Here is an 18656-nt window from a genome sequence, read left to right as displayed (position 1 = left end):
GCTGGGGGGGAGTAACCACACTCGGGTACAGTCCAAACGGATCCAGTGTGAAGGCAACCTCAGAGTCAGTAGTAAGATTCTGTGCCATAATGGTACGACATGACTAAGGAAAACTCCAGTGATTTTTTTCACATAGAAGTTTGTTTCTCAAGGTTACCGAGGACTGTTGATACGAAAGAAAAAAAAAACATTGGCGCTACCTAGCTTGAGTTGCTGCATCCAACAGCTAGAGTAGCCAGGAAGCTACAGTGATACACTCTGGGGGGCATCTTTTAAATAATGCCAAAATGATTAATTACATTTTGTTTGACATTTTTGTTTGTCAAGTAGGCCTATTTGTCTAGCTAGGAATTGGCAAGAAGAAGCCTTAAATCAGCTATAAATTATGACTGTAAGGCTGCGGTTACAAAAGCGCTCTCCTATGCAGCTGTAAACAAATGTCCATAAAGTGCTGTTGGCATCAAGCCTACTATAACCAGATCCAACAAACTGGGAGCATAGTGGTTAAGGAGCTTGGCTAGCATGCAGTAGTCTGAAAATATGTGGGTTCAATTCCCTGCTTCCACAGTTATGCCCTTGAGCAATGAACTTAACGCTTTGGGGACAATGTAATCCCTTGTAATAGAATTGACATAAGTCACTTTTGATGAAAAGTGTCTGCTAAATTAATAAAAATGTACATTTAGGCGCAGGCTACCTGGCCGCAGTGATTATTTACAAAAAAGCTATGTAAGAACACAACTTTTATTACTTTCTTTTGCAGAGGGAAAGACTTGACTCCCAAGGCCTGCCTTCACCTCCAGAGGACTATCAACCTGACGAACAACCCCACAGCCCAGTCAGCGTGGCAGCGTGAGTTACGTGCCATGCTTTTGCATTCCATAATAGAGGGACGAGGCAGGACGTGCCCTTATTTGTGTTTATCTTTCTGTGCGTAATGCGTAGGTAATAGAAAACTCCTATCTTGTTTGACTCTTGCGCAACTGTGTTTCCACCAACATGGTAACTGTATCTAAGCCAGCCAGAAAGAAGCTTAGACAAGTGTGTCAGTGTAGCCGTGAAGCTATTCCATTCATCTTAGTTCTTTGCACTACTTTTATACATTTACATGGCTTATAAATTTACCTCAATGTAAAAAAAAAAACCAACCTAATAAAAATAATACAGCCACAGCCTTTGAATGTGCCACTTGCAGGAATCTCAGTAGGCTCAGTGGGGTGGTGGTAGCGTAGTAGTGAAGGATCTGGGCTAGCATGCACTAGCCTGAAAAAGGTGTGGGTTCAATTTCCGGCTTCTTCCACCGTTGTGCCCTTGAGCAAGGCACTTAACCCCAAGTTGCTCCGGGAACAATGTGGTGCAGTTCTGAGCCCCGCACTGCAATGTAATTTCCTTCCAGTCAGCAGCAGCCACCTGTCCTGAATATCGCTGAAGCGCTGGACCCCACATTCCAGGCCAAGAGGACAGAAAACTTCCAAGTGGGACAACCAGACCTTGGTAGGACTCCGAGTTCTGACCGCTAAACAGCGGAGTCTTACAGGGAGATGAATGACTCCTCTTCTAACAGGGCTTCTTCTGTGTTCGGGCCTTTTTTTAGGTGTGTCTGAAGGCCTACCGCAGGCTCAGTCAGGAAGTTACGATGTGACCGAAGAGCCAGCCTTTGTCCAGCCCACCAAACGGCCAAATGAAACAAAGCCGAGCCGAACCAAAGCCAAAGAGAAGAAGCAGAATGCCAAGCAGAAAGAGAACTGCAAGCAGCAGTGATGCTGGTGACCGTCATTCAGTTACTGTGCACTCAGTCCAGTACAAGTTTGTAGTTTACTTGTTGAGCTGTTATTACGCACCCTTCCTTACTGAATTTCAGTTACAGAAATGCCCGATTCATGGAAGCTATTCACCCCCGGCCCCCTGTTTTTATGTTCTTGTGTGGTTTTTTGGCCTTAACCTCTTAGGAATGTATTATTTCAGAGGCATGAGAACTTAAAGGAGATGGTTGAAAGTTTCGGCAGAACATGAAATCGAAAGTAAATATAAAGTTAATGTTGAATATAGAGTTATGTTCTGTACTGTAGGCAACTGCCATACTCAGGCGGTCTTTCCAGGGAATTTGAGTTCATTTGAGGAATGTTGCAATATCAGGCTACCATTCCGAAAGCAGTCATAGCCTTTTTTATGATTTTTTAAGTTATTGTAAGAAACACCTTGCAACTCTTTCACATATTCAACTATGTGAGTGTAGCCAACAGAATTATGGGTAAAGATTTGGCATGTATTGAGACAGTGCTTGACTTTTGGTTGAATGCAACAAGTTCTCAAACCATGTAGCATGTGTAGTTATTTAAAACTACAGCTAATCTATCTAAGGTTGTGTATATTCAATTGTAAGATACAAACAATAGTCAATATCATATTGTGAGGGATTTTGTATTATGCTTTGTGTTTACTCAGTTGAAATATATATTTTACACTAAACCAGTGCTACTAACCAGTGCAGAAAATGAATTAATAGTACATTGTTTGTACTGTAAGTAGTATTTCTCATTTTCATTGAAGAGAGAGATGGAGGGGAGGGACGTCAAAATACACAACTGGAAGATGATCATTGAGTCAAGTCAATATGTCCAAGGCGTGCAGGTGTCTGTCCGTATCAAGGCTGGCAGCAGCTCACAAAGTAGACATTGCATTGTGTATTTGCCAGCATCTGCACCACCAGTCACGTTTTGCCCTAAGCGTAAGATCACTTTGCGTTAATGCTGGGTGGAAATGCCAGAAGGACCAGACGTTGGCACCAGACTCCCGGCACTCCCTGATTGACAGGAATGTGTGTGGGCTGGGAATCTCCTCATTATGAGTGGAAGTCTCAAGGTGATTGTAGGGAGGACCAGTAGTGTTCCTTGTGAAATGTTTTGATAAGAAAGACATCTGGTATGTTGCAGCCTGTAATTGTGAAAGTGTTTCACCCAGCAAAATTGCTAGCATAAAGATATTCTTTCAATATGGAACCCAACAAGCAGAATGTTTTGTTATTGTTTCCCTGGATTAAGGGGTGGGGGGGGTCAATTAGTTCGTAAGTTAGTTCCGTGAAGAACAAATATTACTATGTCAGTTAAAAGAAAATACAGAAAATGAGATGTCTGTTTCAGTGTTTTGCTTACGTGACCATAATCATAGGGATAATTTTGCCCCTCTATCTCTAAAATTGTCTCCTCTAAATGTTGATTATTTTTAAAATAAAAGTCAAATCCATGTTCTTCCTTTTTTCTCCCCAACTGACATCGCAGACCCCAAATGCAGAGTTTCTATTGTAATTCGAATGTAAAATTCCATGACTTCTCCCTGACTTTCCCTGACAAAAAAACCTGAATTTCCACAACCTACTGTATAATGAATGGTACAATATACTGACTAAGATTTCAGAGCAGCAACATAGCGTTCAAGACTCTTTGACTTTTTTTAGAGCGAGTGATGACTATATTGAATAAACAAAGTTGGGCTAACCACAACTACTCAAGCAAGACATAAACTTAATAACGAAAATATAATTAAATATATTTGAATTAATGTGTTTTGGCAAGTACATTTGAAACTGCTACACAATTCCCTGATATTCCATGTCTTTGCCCCAAAAATGATAAAATTCCCTGACTTTCCATTTTCATTCCATGATATTCCAGATATTTTATGACCTGTGGGAATATATATATATATATATATATATATATATATATATATATATATATATATATATATATATATATGGTAACATGCATTTGTAGATGAGTCAGGGATGAGAGCCATGTGGAGGAGACACACATTCGTGTGGATGGCATACTAGAGCACACATGCACCCTAATAATCCCATCATTAATTAACACGAATAATCCCATCAAAAACACGAGCGACGGCAGACAACAACAAACAATATATATCCACGAGCAAAAGTCACTTCTGGATTGAAGAGGAAACCAATTTTATGCTTAACGCAATGAAAACCCTTAATATACTCCATTTACTTGACGGGAGAAAATATAGAAATGGGGCGATACCATGTAGAAGAAGACGACCAGATGTTTTGAAAATAACTGGAAGTTTGAGTTTTATTTCATGTACTTTGAACGAAATCCAATTAATGGACGGAATCATGTAAACCACGTTTTTCCCATTATCGCATTACTGAAGTGCATGTAAACGTGCAGATCCGATTATTACAATTATCTGATTATTCCCAGTTATCTGATTATTATGGTCATGTAAACAGGATCATTCATATAGATAGCATACCAGATCACACATTCATATGGATAGCATGCTAGATCACTCGTTCATATGAATGTGGAGACCAGGCTATTCTATTTTTGCCAGGTGTTTTATTGACTCACTTAAGAGCACTGAACTTTCCCTTGATATGTAATCTAAATGGAGGCATCTCCTCATTGCAAAATTATTTAATCAGAGGTAGTTTTCTGTGGGAAGTACCTGTTTTGGTAGTTTCAATTAATGTGTGAATTGGTGAGTGAATGTGAAAGTGTGATATATCAGGGTAGGTGGTGTGTGTATATCAGATAAAGAAACTATGAACCATTCCTTCCTGGAAGCCCATTACTGTATTTACATTTATTTTACATTTACCTATAAACCTAATTTACATATATCCAAAAAATCCGCCAAAATCATTTATTTAATTTTTTATTCAAAAGGTTTCACAGAGACTACTTGTGACTACTCAATATGCTTTTTAAATAGAAACAATATAACCGATTCATGAAATTCTAATGAAATCTAAAATAATTCATTTACAGCAGTAACTCAATCATTCATTCTCTCTCTCTCTCTCTCTCTCTCTCTCTCTCTCTCTCATGTGGATGTTTCAATGTCATTCACCACATACTATATCTGTATTAGGCTGCCCCTCCCCCCCCAACATTCCGTCACTCAATGTGAGTATCTGCAATGAGTCACATTATATTTAGTCCTGGACTTGCCCTTTGGCCTTGAATAAACCACACAGCACACACCTCTGTGGAATTCTGAAACTAGAAGTTTCTGTACTAGTACTTCTGTTATAGAAAAACTCTACACGCCCAAAAGCCTTTTACCTGAGCCTGTGCTAACATGTAAAATGCTGTCTGAGGTAGGCCTGTCTGCGCCTAATACCAAAACCATGCCAGAGGTAAGTACAGAGTTTGCTAAGATAAGCTGGCATGATTTACAAAATGCCAGAGAGTTATCTTTAAAGGCCACAGGTTACACGCAGAGACTGGGTTCACCCTTTAGTCTGCACATGACAATTGTGTGGAATTTCCCTACTACCTGTGTTTGGTCAAGCAATTTAGTAATTGTAATAATTTGCTGCCAAATAGGCCACAGAAAAACCTGGACCAGCAGTTCAATACAGGTGCATGTGCTGCCAATGTCAAGCAATGTAGAAGTGTTCCTTCTTGGACCTATGCCATTTAGTCACGTTTGAGAGTACAGACATACGTGTAGCCCGCATCTCCGTGGTCGTGCTTGACAGCTTTGCTGATGCTACTGAAAGTGCAAAGTACAAAAACCTCTCTCCAGCTGTGTTTCATGAAGTTTACACTTCTATTTGTAACTCATGAACAATGCTTACAAAGTCACCGAGTGGCCACGTCTCATAATGTACAAACATTGCTTACAAAGTCCCTGAGTAGCTACATTTCAAAATATACAAACAATGCTTACAATGCCAGCAAGTGACCCTCCTCAATGTGATGAAATGACAGGAAATGGGGGTTCCCACCCAGAGATTACAGGAATCCCTTGACCTCTATATTTGCAAGTATGATTTACAGTAGCGCTGGGGGTGGCTTGCTGGCACAAAAATAGAAAGTGCGCATGTGGTTAGCCTGCTCGCAGCATGGGCGTGTACTGTGTCTAACCTCTCCACGACTTGCCTCAATCTATTCACTTTATTCAGCCCCGCCCATTTTTTTTTAAATTCCACGTTGTCTTTAAACTTCCGGTCGGCTAGCTACGTCTAGTTAGCTTCATTGGGATAACACGGCAGAAGAGGATAGAGAGGCTAACTTACAGAACAGCCGCTCCAAAGTCCGTTTTTTCCTAACTTCAGATAGGAAAGCTGTATAACAGAAATGTCTTAAGTCACCAAAATCCTAAATAAACGTTCCTAACTTTAGGATGACCCATAATATATGATGCCAGTCATCTCGATAGAGCTCTGCTATCTCAATGTATCGCAATGGATGTACTGCTCAATCGGAAGTTCGGAGACAATGTGGGCAAAGCTAGCGCCCCCATGTTTGCGCGCGGAATAAGGTGATATTCAAAGTAAAATAAGGCTTTCATTACCAGTAGCTGTGTGGCAAAAGGACTCTAGACCTAGTTAGGATGGGCTACCACCATACATACTGTAAATACCAAAATATACTTGCTTGCACAGCAAATTTGAAGCCCTATGTAAGATGTATATAAATTAGACTCTGTGTAAACAAACATTAACAAAATAAACAAAACAAGAGTTAGCAAGGCTGATATCACAAAGGTTTAGTCACAGTGTCCACCGGTGCATCCAGGCACTGACTGCGAAAGCAACATTAGATGTAGAATGCACGTCAAGGTGTGGGTCCAGACAGTGTCCGGCATAACCAAGGTTCAGTGAAATGTCGCTGCTGTAAGGTCCCACTAGGTGAGCGTGGCATGGGTCGGGTGCAGTAACCGTAGCAACAAGACCATCTATTGTGCCTGCGCCTTGGTGGCTTCTCTGAAAGATCCTCTTCGGGCCCCAGGAGCTCAGACGGGAGGCAGGAGCTTCTCCATGGAGTCCTGGGTGGAGAGGGACTCCATTGAGCTGCCCTGCTCCTGCTGTGGCTGGCGGAAGCTGCACTCCTCCTGTTCCACAAGCATCAGGCTGAAGGGATCTGCATGGGGACACCAGAGGAGAGGTCAGAGGTCAGATAGCACTGAGGGATTCTGGGAGGAGGAGGTCATAGCAGTGATAACACCAGAGAGGGTTAAAGCGGAGCTAGTAATCAAGGATCTTTGATAACACTATTGGCTGACTGAGAAAATGGTTGGGGCAAATCATTGACGTATGGACTGAACTGAACAGGTTTTCTCCCAAAAACAAATGTGTGTGTGTTTTGTGTCAACAGCAGGCATACCTGGTGTTATAGGCTGCTCTTTGATTGGCGTCTTGGTGGGTACCTTATTGATTTTAATTCGAGTAATAAATAAGCCAAAAACAACAACTGTGACTGTGACTAATGAGAATAAGACACCCAAGGGAATCCATACCAGTGCCATATTCCAATCTGAGAGAGAAAAACAAGAAATAAAGAAGACATCAAAATGCAGAACAGATTTGACTGTTTTCATAAAAAGTTTACAGGGTCATTAAAAGACATTGATGTGCCACCACTGAAGGCTGTTTCTCTGTATGAGAAGAAAATATGTGATTCAACATAATTTACCTTTTTCATCTGGTGGAGTTGTGGTAGAGCATCTTTGTTTCGTAGTCATGACCTCGTTCGATATATCACACTTGCTATCGGTGGTGGTGGTGCCATTGGTCACAGTGTACCCTGGATGACATCTAGGTGCAGCAGTGCAATGACAATTAAATGGTTGCCCCAGCAGCAGTGTTGAAACAAACACTCATAACCTTTAACTGTAAAGGTGATGATAAATGGGGCAACTTTTTGACCAATGTTGCTAGGCTACCACATAAACTAATAACCAGTTAGTTCTAATTGGATGATCATTCCCATTTTCCTACTGATGGTTATTGTTCTCCAGATGTTTTCCCCAGTGTCAGTGGGAATGTGCCCAAACAACAATACTCAGGAACATTGCTCAAAAAGTTGCCTTCAGTATCATCAGCTTAACTCTACATTACCTTAATTTAGTCCACTCTTTGCATTTGTCATGAATCTTATCATTGAAAGTCCCCTTTGGACATGACAGGCATTTCCCTACAAACATAAATCAAACATATCAACAACCTATCTATTATATATTTATCAAAGCACAACAAAAAACACAGCTGTCTTACAGTAGTGGACATGTTCTATGTACACTGAAGCAGCATGATCATCACTTAGTAAATATGATCTGACACACTTCACAGGTGTCCTACCTCTGGATGGCTGTGTTCCTGGAGGACATTCTCTCTCACATATCGAGCAGTCAGGTCTGTAACAGCGGTACCCCTTCTTGCACCCACACACTGTGTCAGTGGTTCCGTGGCAGGGAGTGCGCTCAACCTGCGGATCTGTAATAAAGACAAATGGTGGTGTGAGCTACAGTAGTGTTGGTCCTGAGTAAAGGTGATGGTACAAATGAGTCACAGGTTGAGCTGTGAGGAAAAGGTTATGCCTCATGTCCTGTGTATACACTATAAACTATGCAGTGTATAGTATATTACCAAGTCAAAATGCAGTGACTTACCAACACATTGATTGCATCGGTCACAATAATATTCACGGTTGGTTTTTGTGTAGGTGCCATTTTTACATGGAGTGCAAAGTTTAGTTGGATCAAAACCTTTGTCAACAACCAAGCGGTTTCCTGTCAAAGTAACACACACACACCAAAAAAATTTGAATCAACCATGTCCACTGGACTGATGTTTTATAGGCTACTTAGTCAAGACATATCACAGGCTTTCATTAACAGGTAAAGAGGTACGTGTTGACTGTCACCTAACAGTAAAACAAAACAAAAAACAGCATATCTATTCCAATTCACAGTTTTGGAAAGTATTTTATCAAAACCACGTTATATCCAGTTCCAACATTTGTAATCTCTATGAAACGCAACATCTATGGCTACATCACACACCTAAATCTCGAAATTCAGGGCAATGCACAACGCTCACAAAAATGTTGTAAAAAGCAATTATATAAAATTTGTTTAGAATACTATATAGTTCACGCTCTATTAATTTCCCACAACTGAAGGTGAATGTCTGTATCGACAGACATGCTATATTGCCTACATATAAAATTACCTGTGTGGCATTCCAGGCAAACTATTTGTCCATTGTTAGCGTCATCCCATTTTTTACATCCAATCTCATCTCCACGGGTAAAAAACAAAATGCTCAACATGAGCAGAGCAGTAAACAGCGTCCACGGTGCCATGTCCTATTCTTATAGGTGCGCGCTAGCCTAGAATAAATCAAATATCCCACCTAAGAGAGAAGTTGCGCCGAAATGAACGAGATGGACAAAAATCCAAACGGATATTGGTATTACACCTGTAGTTTAGCCTACAAATGATACAATGTAAGGTCACATGAAATCTGGACCACTATTAGTTCATGTGGCAACATTCGCTTTAGAACGAATACAGAAATACTGCCGACTGCAGTAGGCTACTCTCTTATAGTCTGAATAAATAGGGGGCGTGTCCTAATCAGCCTGCCGACTAGAACATTCATTATGAATATGTTAGGGGGGGTTTCCTTTTGCTTTCTTACGACATATCATTAGGATTTAAATCCTGCATCCAGGGAGTCCCTGTTTATCTCCCTCCTAGCAATTCCCGGTGTTGTGATGTTTCGGTTTGTATTTCCCGGAAATATGTTTACAGCTGTTTTAACAAGTCGACCCATTATGTAGTCTAGTAGGCTAAGGCGTTCGGCACCTACCCACAATTTATCAAAACACTGAATAACAATTTGATTTAGAAAAAGATCTGAAAGCCTCTTCCAAAGCTTTGGTGATGTGACTGTTGTTTTAGTGGGCTAATATTGGCCAGCTCAGTTCCCTTTAGTTAGTTTGTGGTTGCTGAGGGAGAACTTGACCACTTATCAAATAGGATTGGTTTGTTCTTTGCATAATCTCAAAGTCAGCTTTATTGTCATTTTCACATACACTAGACATGCAGAGGAATAGAAATTGCGTTTCTCTCTATCCCACAGTAAAGAAGACAATAAGACAAAAAGTGCAACAGATAAGGACATTTTAAGCCCTATGATATGTTGTGATAGAGCAGAAAGATGTGCAAACGTGCAATAATGCAAGAGATGTGTATTGTCAGAAATGTGGTGGTGGTGGGAGGGGGGGTCTGGTGGATAACCTGTGGCTGGATGTGAAATGCCTTTGTTGATCTATCCATCAGCCATTTGTCTTTACTAGAACAAGTAGGGTTGGCTGTTCCAAGTGTCCCTATTCCCTAAATGCTAACTGCCACCTTTAACTTCACTCTTTCCTATTTGTATTTATTACATTTTGCTATTTGTATTTGTTACATTTGTTACTACTACTGCTTTAGGAGTAGTAGTTTCAGTAACCGTATCTTTTTTTATTCCATAATCATAATCGGTTTATCATTATCATTTCACTTATTTTTGTCTTTATTACTACATTTTCTTTTATTTTTGTGAGCACCTTGGGTCAATTGTATTGTGTTTAAGTGCGCTACATACATAAATGTGACTTCACTTGACTTAACTAAATATGACGGTCAAGTCAGCGGTCAGTAGATCTGGCCTGTTGGTAGATCCTGTTGCAATGCAGAGGCCAGAGGGTGACTGGCAACTCACAGAGGATGACATACAGGAATCATAGGTCAGGTCGCAAAGTATGACATACAGGATTGCTTAGTGTCTTGTTGAAATAGAAACTTTGTTGAAGTGATTCAGACAGAACCACAGGCCACCACGGTCACAGGACTGGACCATAATGACCTACACATGATACTGACTCAAAGCAAGGTGACTGAGAAACAATCATACAGAGCCAGTGGTGCTGTGGTTCCCTTCTGCAGCTTTATCCTTGTGGTCAGTTCACTCCTTAATGCACTGCACTAGTGTCTTCTGGGGGTGGTAAACTCACAGCTCTGCTCTCTAGCCCACATGCAATAACAGTATCTTTACAAACACTCTATTATAATACTAAACAAGGGGTTATCTGGCTGACATCTTAATAATAGGCTAACTCATGTTAACTTACTGGCTGCCTTGTGGGTGCTGGCTTTGGTATGAACGGGTGCATCCAAACTGAAGGAGGATGCACACTTCATTTTGAAACGTTGTCTGTCCATTACCTATACTCCATATGTTTTCCTTTTATGCATTTATGGATGGCAAGCATCTGGAGCAGGAAAAAGTTAATTTTTGCTGTTTGTTAAATCACATTAAAAAAATAAAACAATAATGCCTTGTTTATCATATTCTCCCTGACATATTAAGAATGGCAGATTTATCTACATTTTCCAGTTCCTTCCTCCTCAATGTTTACAGGTCAAGGGCCAAAGTTGACTTTACATTGAAAGAGCAGGGGAAAATATGCTATTGGTTGCACATTTCTTGTTGGTGTTGTTGAAGCCATTTTGCTTTTGATGTCACCATGTGGTTATCAATCATCCGAAATCTCTCTCTGCTTGCGTGCCACGAGTGGAGGTCTCATCACGTTGCTCTCAGTGTAGTGGTCCGACCCCAGCGACACCTCCACCACCTCTGCCCACCCCCGTCGTGACATTTTTACTCAGCGTAAAGCAGACGTCACACTGTCACCTCAGTGCTGCGTCACCACCCACCATCCTCCTCTTGGCGTGCTCTCAGGCTGATGCCGCTCACTCTCACAAGGAGCCTGAGTGGGCAGAAGAAACGCACATCAATGAAAATATAGACGCTTGTGTCATCAAGCGTAGTTTATATATGGCCAGGCGAGTAGACATTACAAACACACACTCACTTGTGTTTTTAAAGTATCTCATTAACAAAATAAACTCACTTGGGTTACATAAATAAAAGTATCTCATTAACAAAATAAACTTGAAACTAGATGTTTTTCATGCTCGTTCTGTCTACCCACAACCCCTCACTCTTTATCTGAGCTCCCTCACTGGAGAGATTGTGGTTGTTGGTTGGTCTTTATCTGTATATCACAGGTAGCACATACGTTGGAACCATTTTTTTTTATCTTGTTCAGTTCAGTTCCTTTGACTCAGAATCATCTATTCTGTTGCAACATGAAATGTGAAAAGGACTTCATGGCAGGTCTAATGAGTAGTTGCTCTGGGGCTTCTGTAAAGGGCATGAACCTTGACATCATGCCTCACACTGCTGCTTACTATAAAGTGTGGGTTGTGAGGGTTATTACGGGGTGTCAGAAAAGTCCTTGTCCTTTAGCTGTAAGTGCTCTGGGGAAACACATGTTATGATTGCTGGGAAGGGGTTTTACAATGCAAATTAAGATTTATTGCCTTCTTGTTAACTTCATGTGTAGTCATTATCGTTTGGACATGAATTTATAAGATTTAATTTTTTGAACTATTAGCTTTGAAATGAAATGTGTTGTTCATAATAAAATTCAAAGTATTTCTCAGAGTTACTTTAATTACTTGGCTTGTGGTGTAATTAAATTTACTGATCCAGCCCTTAAAATACATTCATGTATTTCAGCAAATAACAAACAGTGCCCCCTACTGGTTTTACAATTTATCAGAATTGTCTCAGTGGCGAGACTAATTTCACAATTAGTTAATTGACAAAACTCTGTCACAGCCTCACAACAGAGTGATAAATGGGTCACACAACACACAAGTTGTACGATCATCTTGTTTGCACCCTTTCTGACACTATGTGTCACCAGCCACAGGGGAATTTTCATGTAACTACTATACAGCAGGATTATGAGAAGTTTCCCAGCTCCCCCAGAGGACATGGTTGTGTATGTTTATATCTAAAAGCCTCTTTACACCTCAGTGAACTCTGCTGTGGCACAACACTGTAAATCCCCACCAGATTGGATGTCAGCTTTAGTTTCTCTTGACAAATTATATGTATAACAGATAACATTCCATTGCATTTTCTTAAACAGTTTTGACGCTCAAAAACCCAGTTGTATTACGTATATTTTATTCCTCATATATATAATATATAACTCTATTTACAATTTGTTATGTTTTTCCTTTTGTTAAACAAAGCCAAAAAAAAAGCTTCCATCGCAGTGTTTCATACTCAAAGGGCCAAAGTTTTTTTTTTTTTTTTTTTTTTTTTTTAAAAGTGCTCAAATCAGAATGCTGCAATTCTTCCCCATTGGGCCTTGGTTGACAAGTACAGGCAAAAATACAAGAGAACATTACATCTGAAGACCAAGTGTGCTCAAAGACGACATGTCAGTTTCACCAACGTATACTCCACAACAACAGATATTCCCAAATCTACAGCAACACGGAGTTATCACATTCTCCCTCACCTTCTGCCTGTAGGACATTTGACATTTAGTTATTCATTTCAACTCCAACATTTGACCAGTTAGGTATACTATGTATATCCAAGCTGTAGTTTTTTTTGTCTGTTTTCATGTTAAGAGTTATGCATCATTTCTGACTGAATTTGTTGTTGTTTAAAACATGTTACTGGTGTTATTTTATAGCAACAGACTTTTTTCAAAATTAGTGTTGAGGAGGAAAGTCACAGGTATGAAATGACTTGTCACAACTGATTTCATCTTCTACAAAAATACATTCCACAAAGCACTGGCGGACCAGCGGCCTCCGCAACCTGGGCACCGACACCAACAGCAAACTGCAAGGTCTGATTGTCTGGCTGTCACTGGGACAAGGTATGACACAGTCAATTCAACATCACATAAATAGCAATAAAACAAACAAACAAACAAACAAAAAATAAAAAACATAAAATAAAAACATTAATCCAGTGCATGGATTTCTGGAGAATCTTGACTCCGGATTTTTTTTTTTGTTTTTTTTTTGTTTTTGCTTTAAATCACTTACAATTAAGAAAAAAAAATAAGGTTCTGACTTGAGCTTCAGCGCTACCAGTCATGCAATTAAGCAGCCATGTCCACCCATCAGAGTCGAGTGTGTCCTTCCGTGCGTCCACAGTGAAACCCCCCCACACACACACACACACAACAACCCCATTCCCACTGTTTCATAACTTAGCTCAGGTTCACCATACAGAGTAAGAAAAGCACAGCCTGGAGGCTGAGACCAAATAAGCTATTGCTGGAATACACAATCACACCTGTCCAGCTGACATCCACAGGATTCCCCTTTTTGGGGCCTCCTGGGTCCAGGGATTGAAGTCCAGACCCAGAGACAAGGAGACCGGTTGCAGTCTTTCCAGGACAAGGATGACTGGGTTGGCAAAACAACAGCACTCACCCACTTTGGCAAACACACAACACGACCACTTGTGCCTCGGTTATACCTGCGTGGTGTAGTTGCTTTTGTTACTGTGTGGTTAAAACACTGTTGCTGTGCAACTGCTTAGTGTGCTTTGTTGATATGACACCTAATGGCAGAGCATAGAGACAAGCTGATGAAATCACGTCCTGGCCTACGTAGAAGAGAGGGTGTGAATGAGCGTGTGTGTGTGTGTGTATATATGTGTGGGTGAATATCTGCATGTGTATTGGTGTGTGTGTGTGTGTGTGTGAATATCTGCACATGTATTGGTGTGTGTGTGTGTGTGTGTGTGTGTGTGTGTGTGTGAAGATCTGCACATGTATTGGTGTGTGTGTGTGTCTGTTTGCATGTGGGGCCTGGGGACTGGGGCTTGTGCAGCAGATCTGAAGCATTACCTTGTGCTGGGCTCCTTAACGTCCTGTCTTTTTTAATAAAAAAGGCACTGTCCCCTGTTACATGATGTCAACGAAGAACTCGCAGGGGTTCCCCATGGCGTGCTGGAAGGACTGACGGCTGGCGGTCAGCTCGGGCGGCACGTCGGCCAGCTCGCGCACCGGGGGCGCCCCGGGGGGGCTGTTGCTGGACGCCGCTGCCGAGGGGGCCGAGGCCTTGGGCGCGTAGCGGGCCATGCAGTAGGGAGGCGGCAGGCCTGGGGGCCCGTAGGAGGACGCGTGACTCCGATCGCTGTGACTGCAGGACGCCGAGTGCTGCTGATGCTGCTGCTGCTGCTGCTGGTGGTGGTGGTGGTGGGGTTGGTGGTGTTGGTGGTGTTGGTGGTGGTTGGGCGGGCCGCCGGCGGTGATGGCGGAGGGGATGGCGTGGCTGTAGGAGAAGGCGTAACTGTGCTGCGATGGGCATTGGCTCCGGTGGGACTGCGAGTGGGAGTGGGAGTGGGCGTGGCTGCTATGGTGGCTCAGCTGACTGGCCGAGCGGTTGCCCGGCCGCCGGCAACCCCACGTGCCCTGCTCGGACTCGCTGCCCCCTACGCCGACGCCACCGACGCCAACGCCACTGCCTCCGCACGCCAACTTGGGCTCCTTGTCCCTCGGGGAAGGCCGGCGTCCAGTCCCCGTCCCAGCGCTGGGGTTGGAGCCGCTGCTTCGGCTACCTGAGAGAAAGAAATGAGGAAGAAACATCCTTTAGAACATCAACCGAGAACTTCCTTTAGAACATCAACCGAGAACTTCCTTTAGAACATCAACCGAGAACTTCCAGAAACATCTCCACTGGAGCTGGTCCCTCCCACCAACATGACTAGGCCACGGGTTAGGGGTGTAACGGCACACAAAAGTCATGGTTTGGTGTTTATTTCGGTTTTGAAGTGACGGTTCGGTTCATTTTCACTACAGTAAGCCTGTAGGTACTGCAAATGTACAATTCACTGACTATAGTGTTGATGCGCAATGGGAATAGTATTTTAAAATGTTACTGTTAAAGACTGCACTTGGTACATTCGGTACACATCTGTATTGAACCTGATGTCTTGTACCTGCAGGTTCAGTATGAATACATGTACCTTTACACCCCTACCACAGGTTACTTTTCAAAGGAAGTAATGTAGTTCTCTCAAATGCAGGAAAACATTGGTTGCATTGATATCAAAACAAAATATGTTGAGCATTGATATTGATACAAACCATCAAAATCCAAACAAATAATGATCTATTTGTTTGGTACAGTGAAATATTGTTTGAATTGATATTAAAACTAAATATTAAGTACTGACTTTGATATTAATACAGATATTGAATATCAAGACTGAATCAACAACAAACTAGAGGAAGTAGAAGACATGCTGTCCAAGTGTAGATGACTAATCTGAACACGATGAAACTGAGTGTTTTGTCGTGATAGTATTTTCATTGTTCAGACTTCCTCTTGAGCAATGAAGGCCATTGCAACACTTGGGATGACCCAAAAAGGGCCATCCCCCATGTGTGTGTGTGTGTGTGTGATGCGTGTGTGACAATCCCATGAGAATCCAATGCTTTGTGATTTTGAGAGACGCCTCTCAAAAGTAAACAAGATAGGATGAGCCACACCACCAGACATGCCCAGAAAATAAAATGGAGGATCACCATGGAATCAGCAGGAATCAAAGAGGGGGTCACGTCAAAACAAACCACTTTTGTACAAGATACAGAGAGAGAGAGAGAGAGAGAGAGAGAGATGAGAAGGATGAGAGACGAGAGAAAGAACAAAATAAAAATGGGGAAGTGTGAGATCAGGATGACTGGCAGGCTTACCGGATCCCCCCGAGTCCTGAGTTAACCTCGTCCTTCAGTCTACAGATGCCCAGCAGAAACAACACAGGGAACAATCAGAGTTACACAACACTGCGTTGCTCATAACCGCCCTCACACCACTCAATACTGACGCCCCTGACCACCCCCCAGTAAAGAAGAATAGAAATCATCTGAAACTACAGGCGCAGGCGAGGAGCCATCCACACACACACACACACACACACACGCACACACACACACACACACACACACAAACAAAAGAACCAGCAACAGCTCATCAATCACACCACGAGCCTGAAAGATGCAAATTCACAGGCATTACCAGCACACACACTCACACATGCTCTCAGATGCACGTAGGGGAAGACAAATGTCCATAACAACCATAAGAACGGAACAATGAATAGTTTGCTTGCAAAATGCAAATATATGACAGCAACTCAAAGCGGGAACTGCAGATGGGACTGCCAAGACAAGGGCATACCACATGTATGAAATGTCCAACCGAATACAGCGACAAAGGGGAGGTTCTGAAAAGAAAACGGATGCAAAAGGAAAAGAAGAACGAGGAAATGTGAGTCCAGTGTGCACATTCATGTACACGTCAGAGGAACTGGTCTGAAACTCACTAAATGATGCACAACCATCAGCCACCTGCCTGCATGGACCTGAGGCCAGCCTGGACTTGTTGTGAAATGCTAGCAGACAGTTTTACAAGCTGACATTCCCTCACTGACTCAAAGTGGACAGTACATGTGGAATCAACTCCATCTTCGCAGAAACGAAATTTAACAGCTACGTATATTGACGTCACTCAGAGAGAACATCCTGCACACAAGTAACAAAAACTGCTTCACACAGAACTTAAATTTCATCTGTATCCGAGTGTGAAATTTAGTTTTCAAAGAGCCGCCCAAACAAAGATAAGGCTGCAGCACATCAAGAGGAAAACACTTGAAGATAACAGGGAGATAAAGAAAGAGAAAGAGAGAGAGAGAGAGAGAGAGAGAGAGAGAGAATGATCCCTCGGTCAGGGCCACTCACCTTCACTTTGCTGGCTGCCAGCGCTGCCACTGTGGAAGCTGTGGCACGGGTCAGAGTAACCAGGCGGGAAGGTGGGCGGGGCGCTGGGGTACGGGTAAGGGTACGGCTGACCGCCTAGGGGCCACGGGTTGGTGGCGGGAGGGGGGAGAGGGGCCAGGGTGTCCTGCTCCGAGGCCCCACCACTGGAGCCTTCGTTTAGGTTGAGAGACGCCATGTCTGGAGGAAGATCAGAGAGACAGGGGAAGGATAAGGGAAAAGGGGAGAGAGAGAGAGAGAGAGATAGGGAGAGAGAGAGGGAGAGAGAGAGAGAGAGAGAGGGAGGGAGAGAGAAGGAAATAGATAGGGGGGTGGTTACTAGTTAGAAGAAGAGAAGGTTTTTATCTCTTACAGTGCTGGATAAAGCAGGCTGTCATAGGAGGTGATAATGAGAGCAGCCTACTTTGGCACAGATCCCCGAAGGTGTAGTAGCACTGCTCGGAGAAAGTGATCTTGTTGACTGTGTGTCTCAGGTAGCCATGCTTCAGGAGGCTGCTGGCGTACTTGCGCGCGTCCCGTCGGTCCTTGAAGCCGTCCACTCGCGTGTACAGCCAGTCTACCACATCCGCACCTGGTAGAGAGGCAGGAATCAGGCGGTATCAGTAGTCAGCCACCCACACACTATCAATGTCAATGTCAACGTCAATTTAGTTAGCACATTTAAAAAACAACAAAGTGCTTTAAAAATAGTAAAAATAATAGTATAAAATAATAACAATAATACAAAGTAGATCCCAGATCAAAGAAATAATGATAATAATAAGAATATATACAAGGTAATAATCTAAAATCTAAACTATGGTAGTGGCGGTGGTGGTGGTGGTGGTGTGTATATGTGTAGGGGGGGGCAAAAGAAAGCTTAAACTGATTTAAAAACTATAGAGTAGAAAAACTATCTGTATGTGTGCAGAATGACCACACACCTCTGAATGGACCAAATGCTCCTGTATCACAAACACGTATACAGAATTGGAATCAAAGGTACTACTAGGATATGTATGGGTGGTTATGTTCATATGAACTGGGTCTTGTGAGCAACACTGAACGTTACTATTCTCTTTGTCAATCACTATTTTACACATTTAGTTCTCTGATTCATGCATTTTAGTTAAAGGCTTTCATTTGTATAACTTGCTTATAAATAAGTTGCTGCATCGCACGGCAACCATTCTGATAGAGGAAATA

At 42.3% G+C, this 18656-nt stretch overlaps 3 protein-coding genes across 6 annotated transcripts in view; 1 reads left to right on the top strand and 2 right to left on the bottom strand.

The window, feature by feature from the left end:
- Positions 1-3243, top strand: part of LOC125293860 — a 31550-nt gene extending 28307 nt beyond the window's left edge. For both annotated transcript variants that reach the window (XM_048242045.1, XM_048242044.1), the window contains exons 11-13: positions 764-852; positions 1397-1494; positions 1595-3243. In XM_048242045.1, the coding sequence (XP_048098002.1) occupies positions 764-852; positions 1397-1494; positions 1595-1761 (354 nt within the window). In that variant the 3' untranslated portion in view covers positions 1762-3243. The remainder of the gene's footprint in view (positions 1-763; positions 853-1396; positions 1495-1594) is intronic.
- A 2911-nt stretch (positions 3244-6154) lies between these two features.
- Positions 6155-11028, bottom strand: tnfrsf9a (tumor necrosis factor receptor superfamily, member 9a). 2 transcript variants are annotated; one of them, XM_048240459.1, is made up of 7 exons: positions 10938-11028; positions 8428-8547; positions 8117-8251; positions 7877-7952; positions 7452-7573; positions 7143-7292; positions 6155-6899 (listed from the first exon to the last, which is right to left on the bottom strand). In XM_048240459.1, the coding sequence occupies exons 1-7, from the start codon at positions 11026-11028 to the stop codon at positions 6772-6774; spliced, it is 822 nt and encodes a 273-aa protein (XP_048096416.1). In that variant the 3' UTR covers positions 6155-6771. The 2 variants fall into 2 exon arrangements, with proteins under 2 accessions (XP_048096416.1, XP_048096415.1); XM_048240458.1 differs by lacking the exon at positions 10938-11028 and adding an exon at positions 8990-10305.
- A 469-nt stretch (positions 11029-11497) lies between these two features.
- Positions 11498-18656, bottom strand: part of dvl1a (dishevelled segment polarity protein 1a) — a 42225-nt gene continuing 35066 nt past the window's right edge. Inside the window, exons 13-16 of one of the 2 annotated variants that reach the window (XR_007193300.1) lie at positions 17875-18042; positions 17436-17651; positions 14541-15253; positions 11498-11576 (exon numbers count right to left, since the gene is read on the bottom strand). Coding sequence is in view for 1 of the 2 variants with exons in the window: in XM_048240456.1 (XP_048096413.1) it covers positions 14598-15253; positions 17436-17651; positions 17875-18042 (1040 nt within the window). In the remaining variant the exon portion in view is untranslated. Of the gene's footprint in view, positions 11577-14425; positions 15254-17435; positions 17652-17874; positions 18043-18656 lie in introns of those variants that run through there. The other variant, XM_048240456.1, reaches the window with a different exon arrangement.

This window comes from Alosa alosa, chromosome 4 (assembly GCF_017589495.1).
Source record: "Alosa alosa isolate M-15738 ecotype Scorff River chromosome 4, AALO_Geno_1.1, whole genome shotgun sequence".
Classification (NCBI taxonomy): domain Eukaryota; kingdom Metazoa; phylum Chordata; class Actinopteri; order Clupeiformes; family Clupeidae; genus Alosa; species Alosa alosa.
Note: the sequence above shows the minus strand (reverse complement) of the source record. Positions and strands in the feature narration are given on the sequence as shown.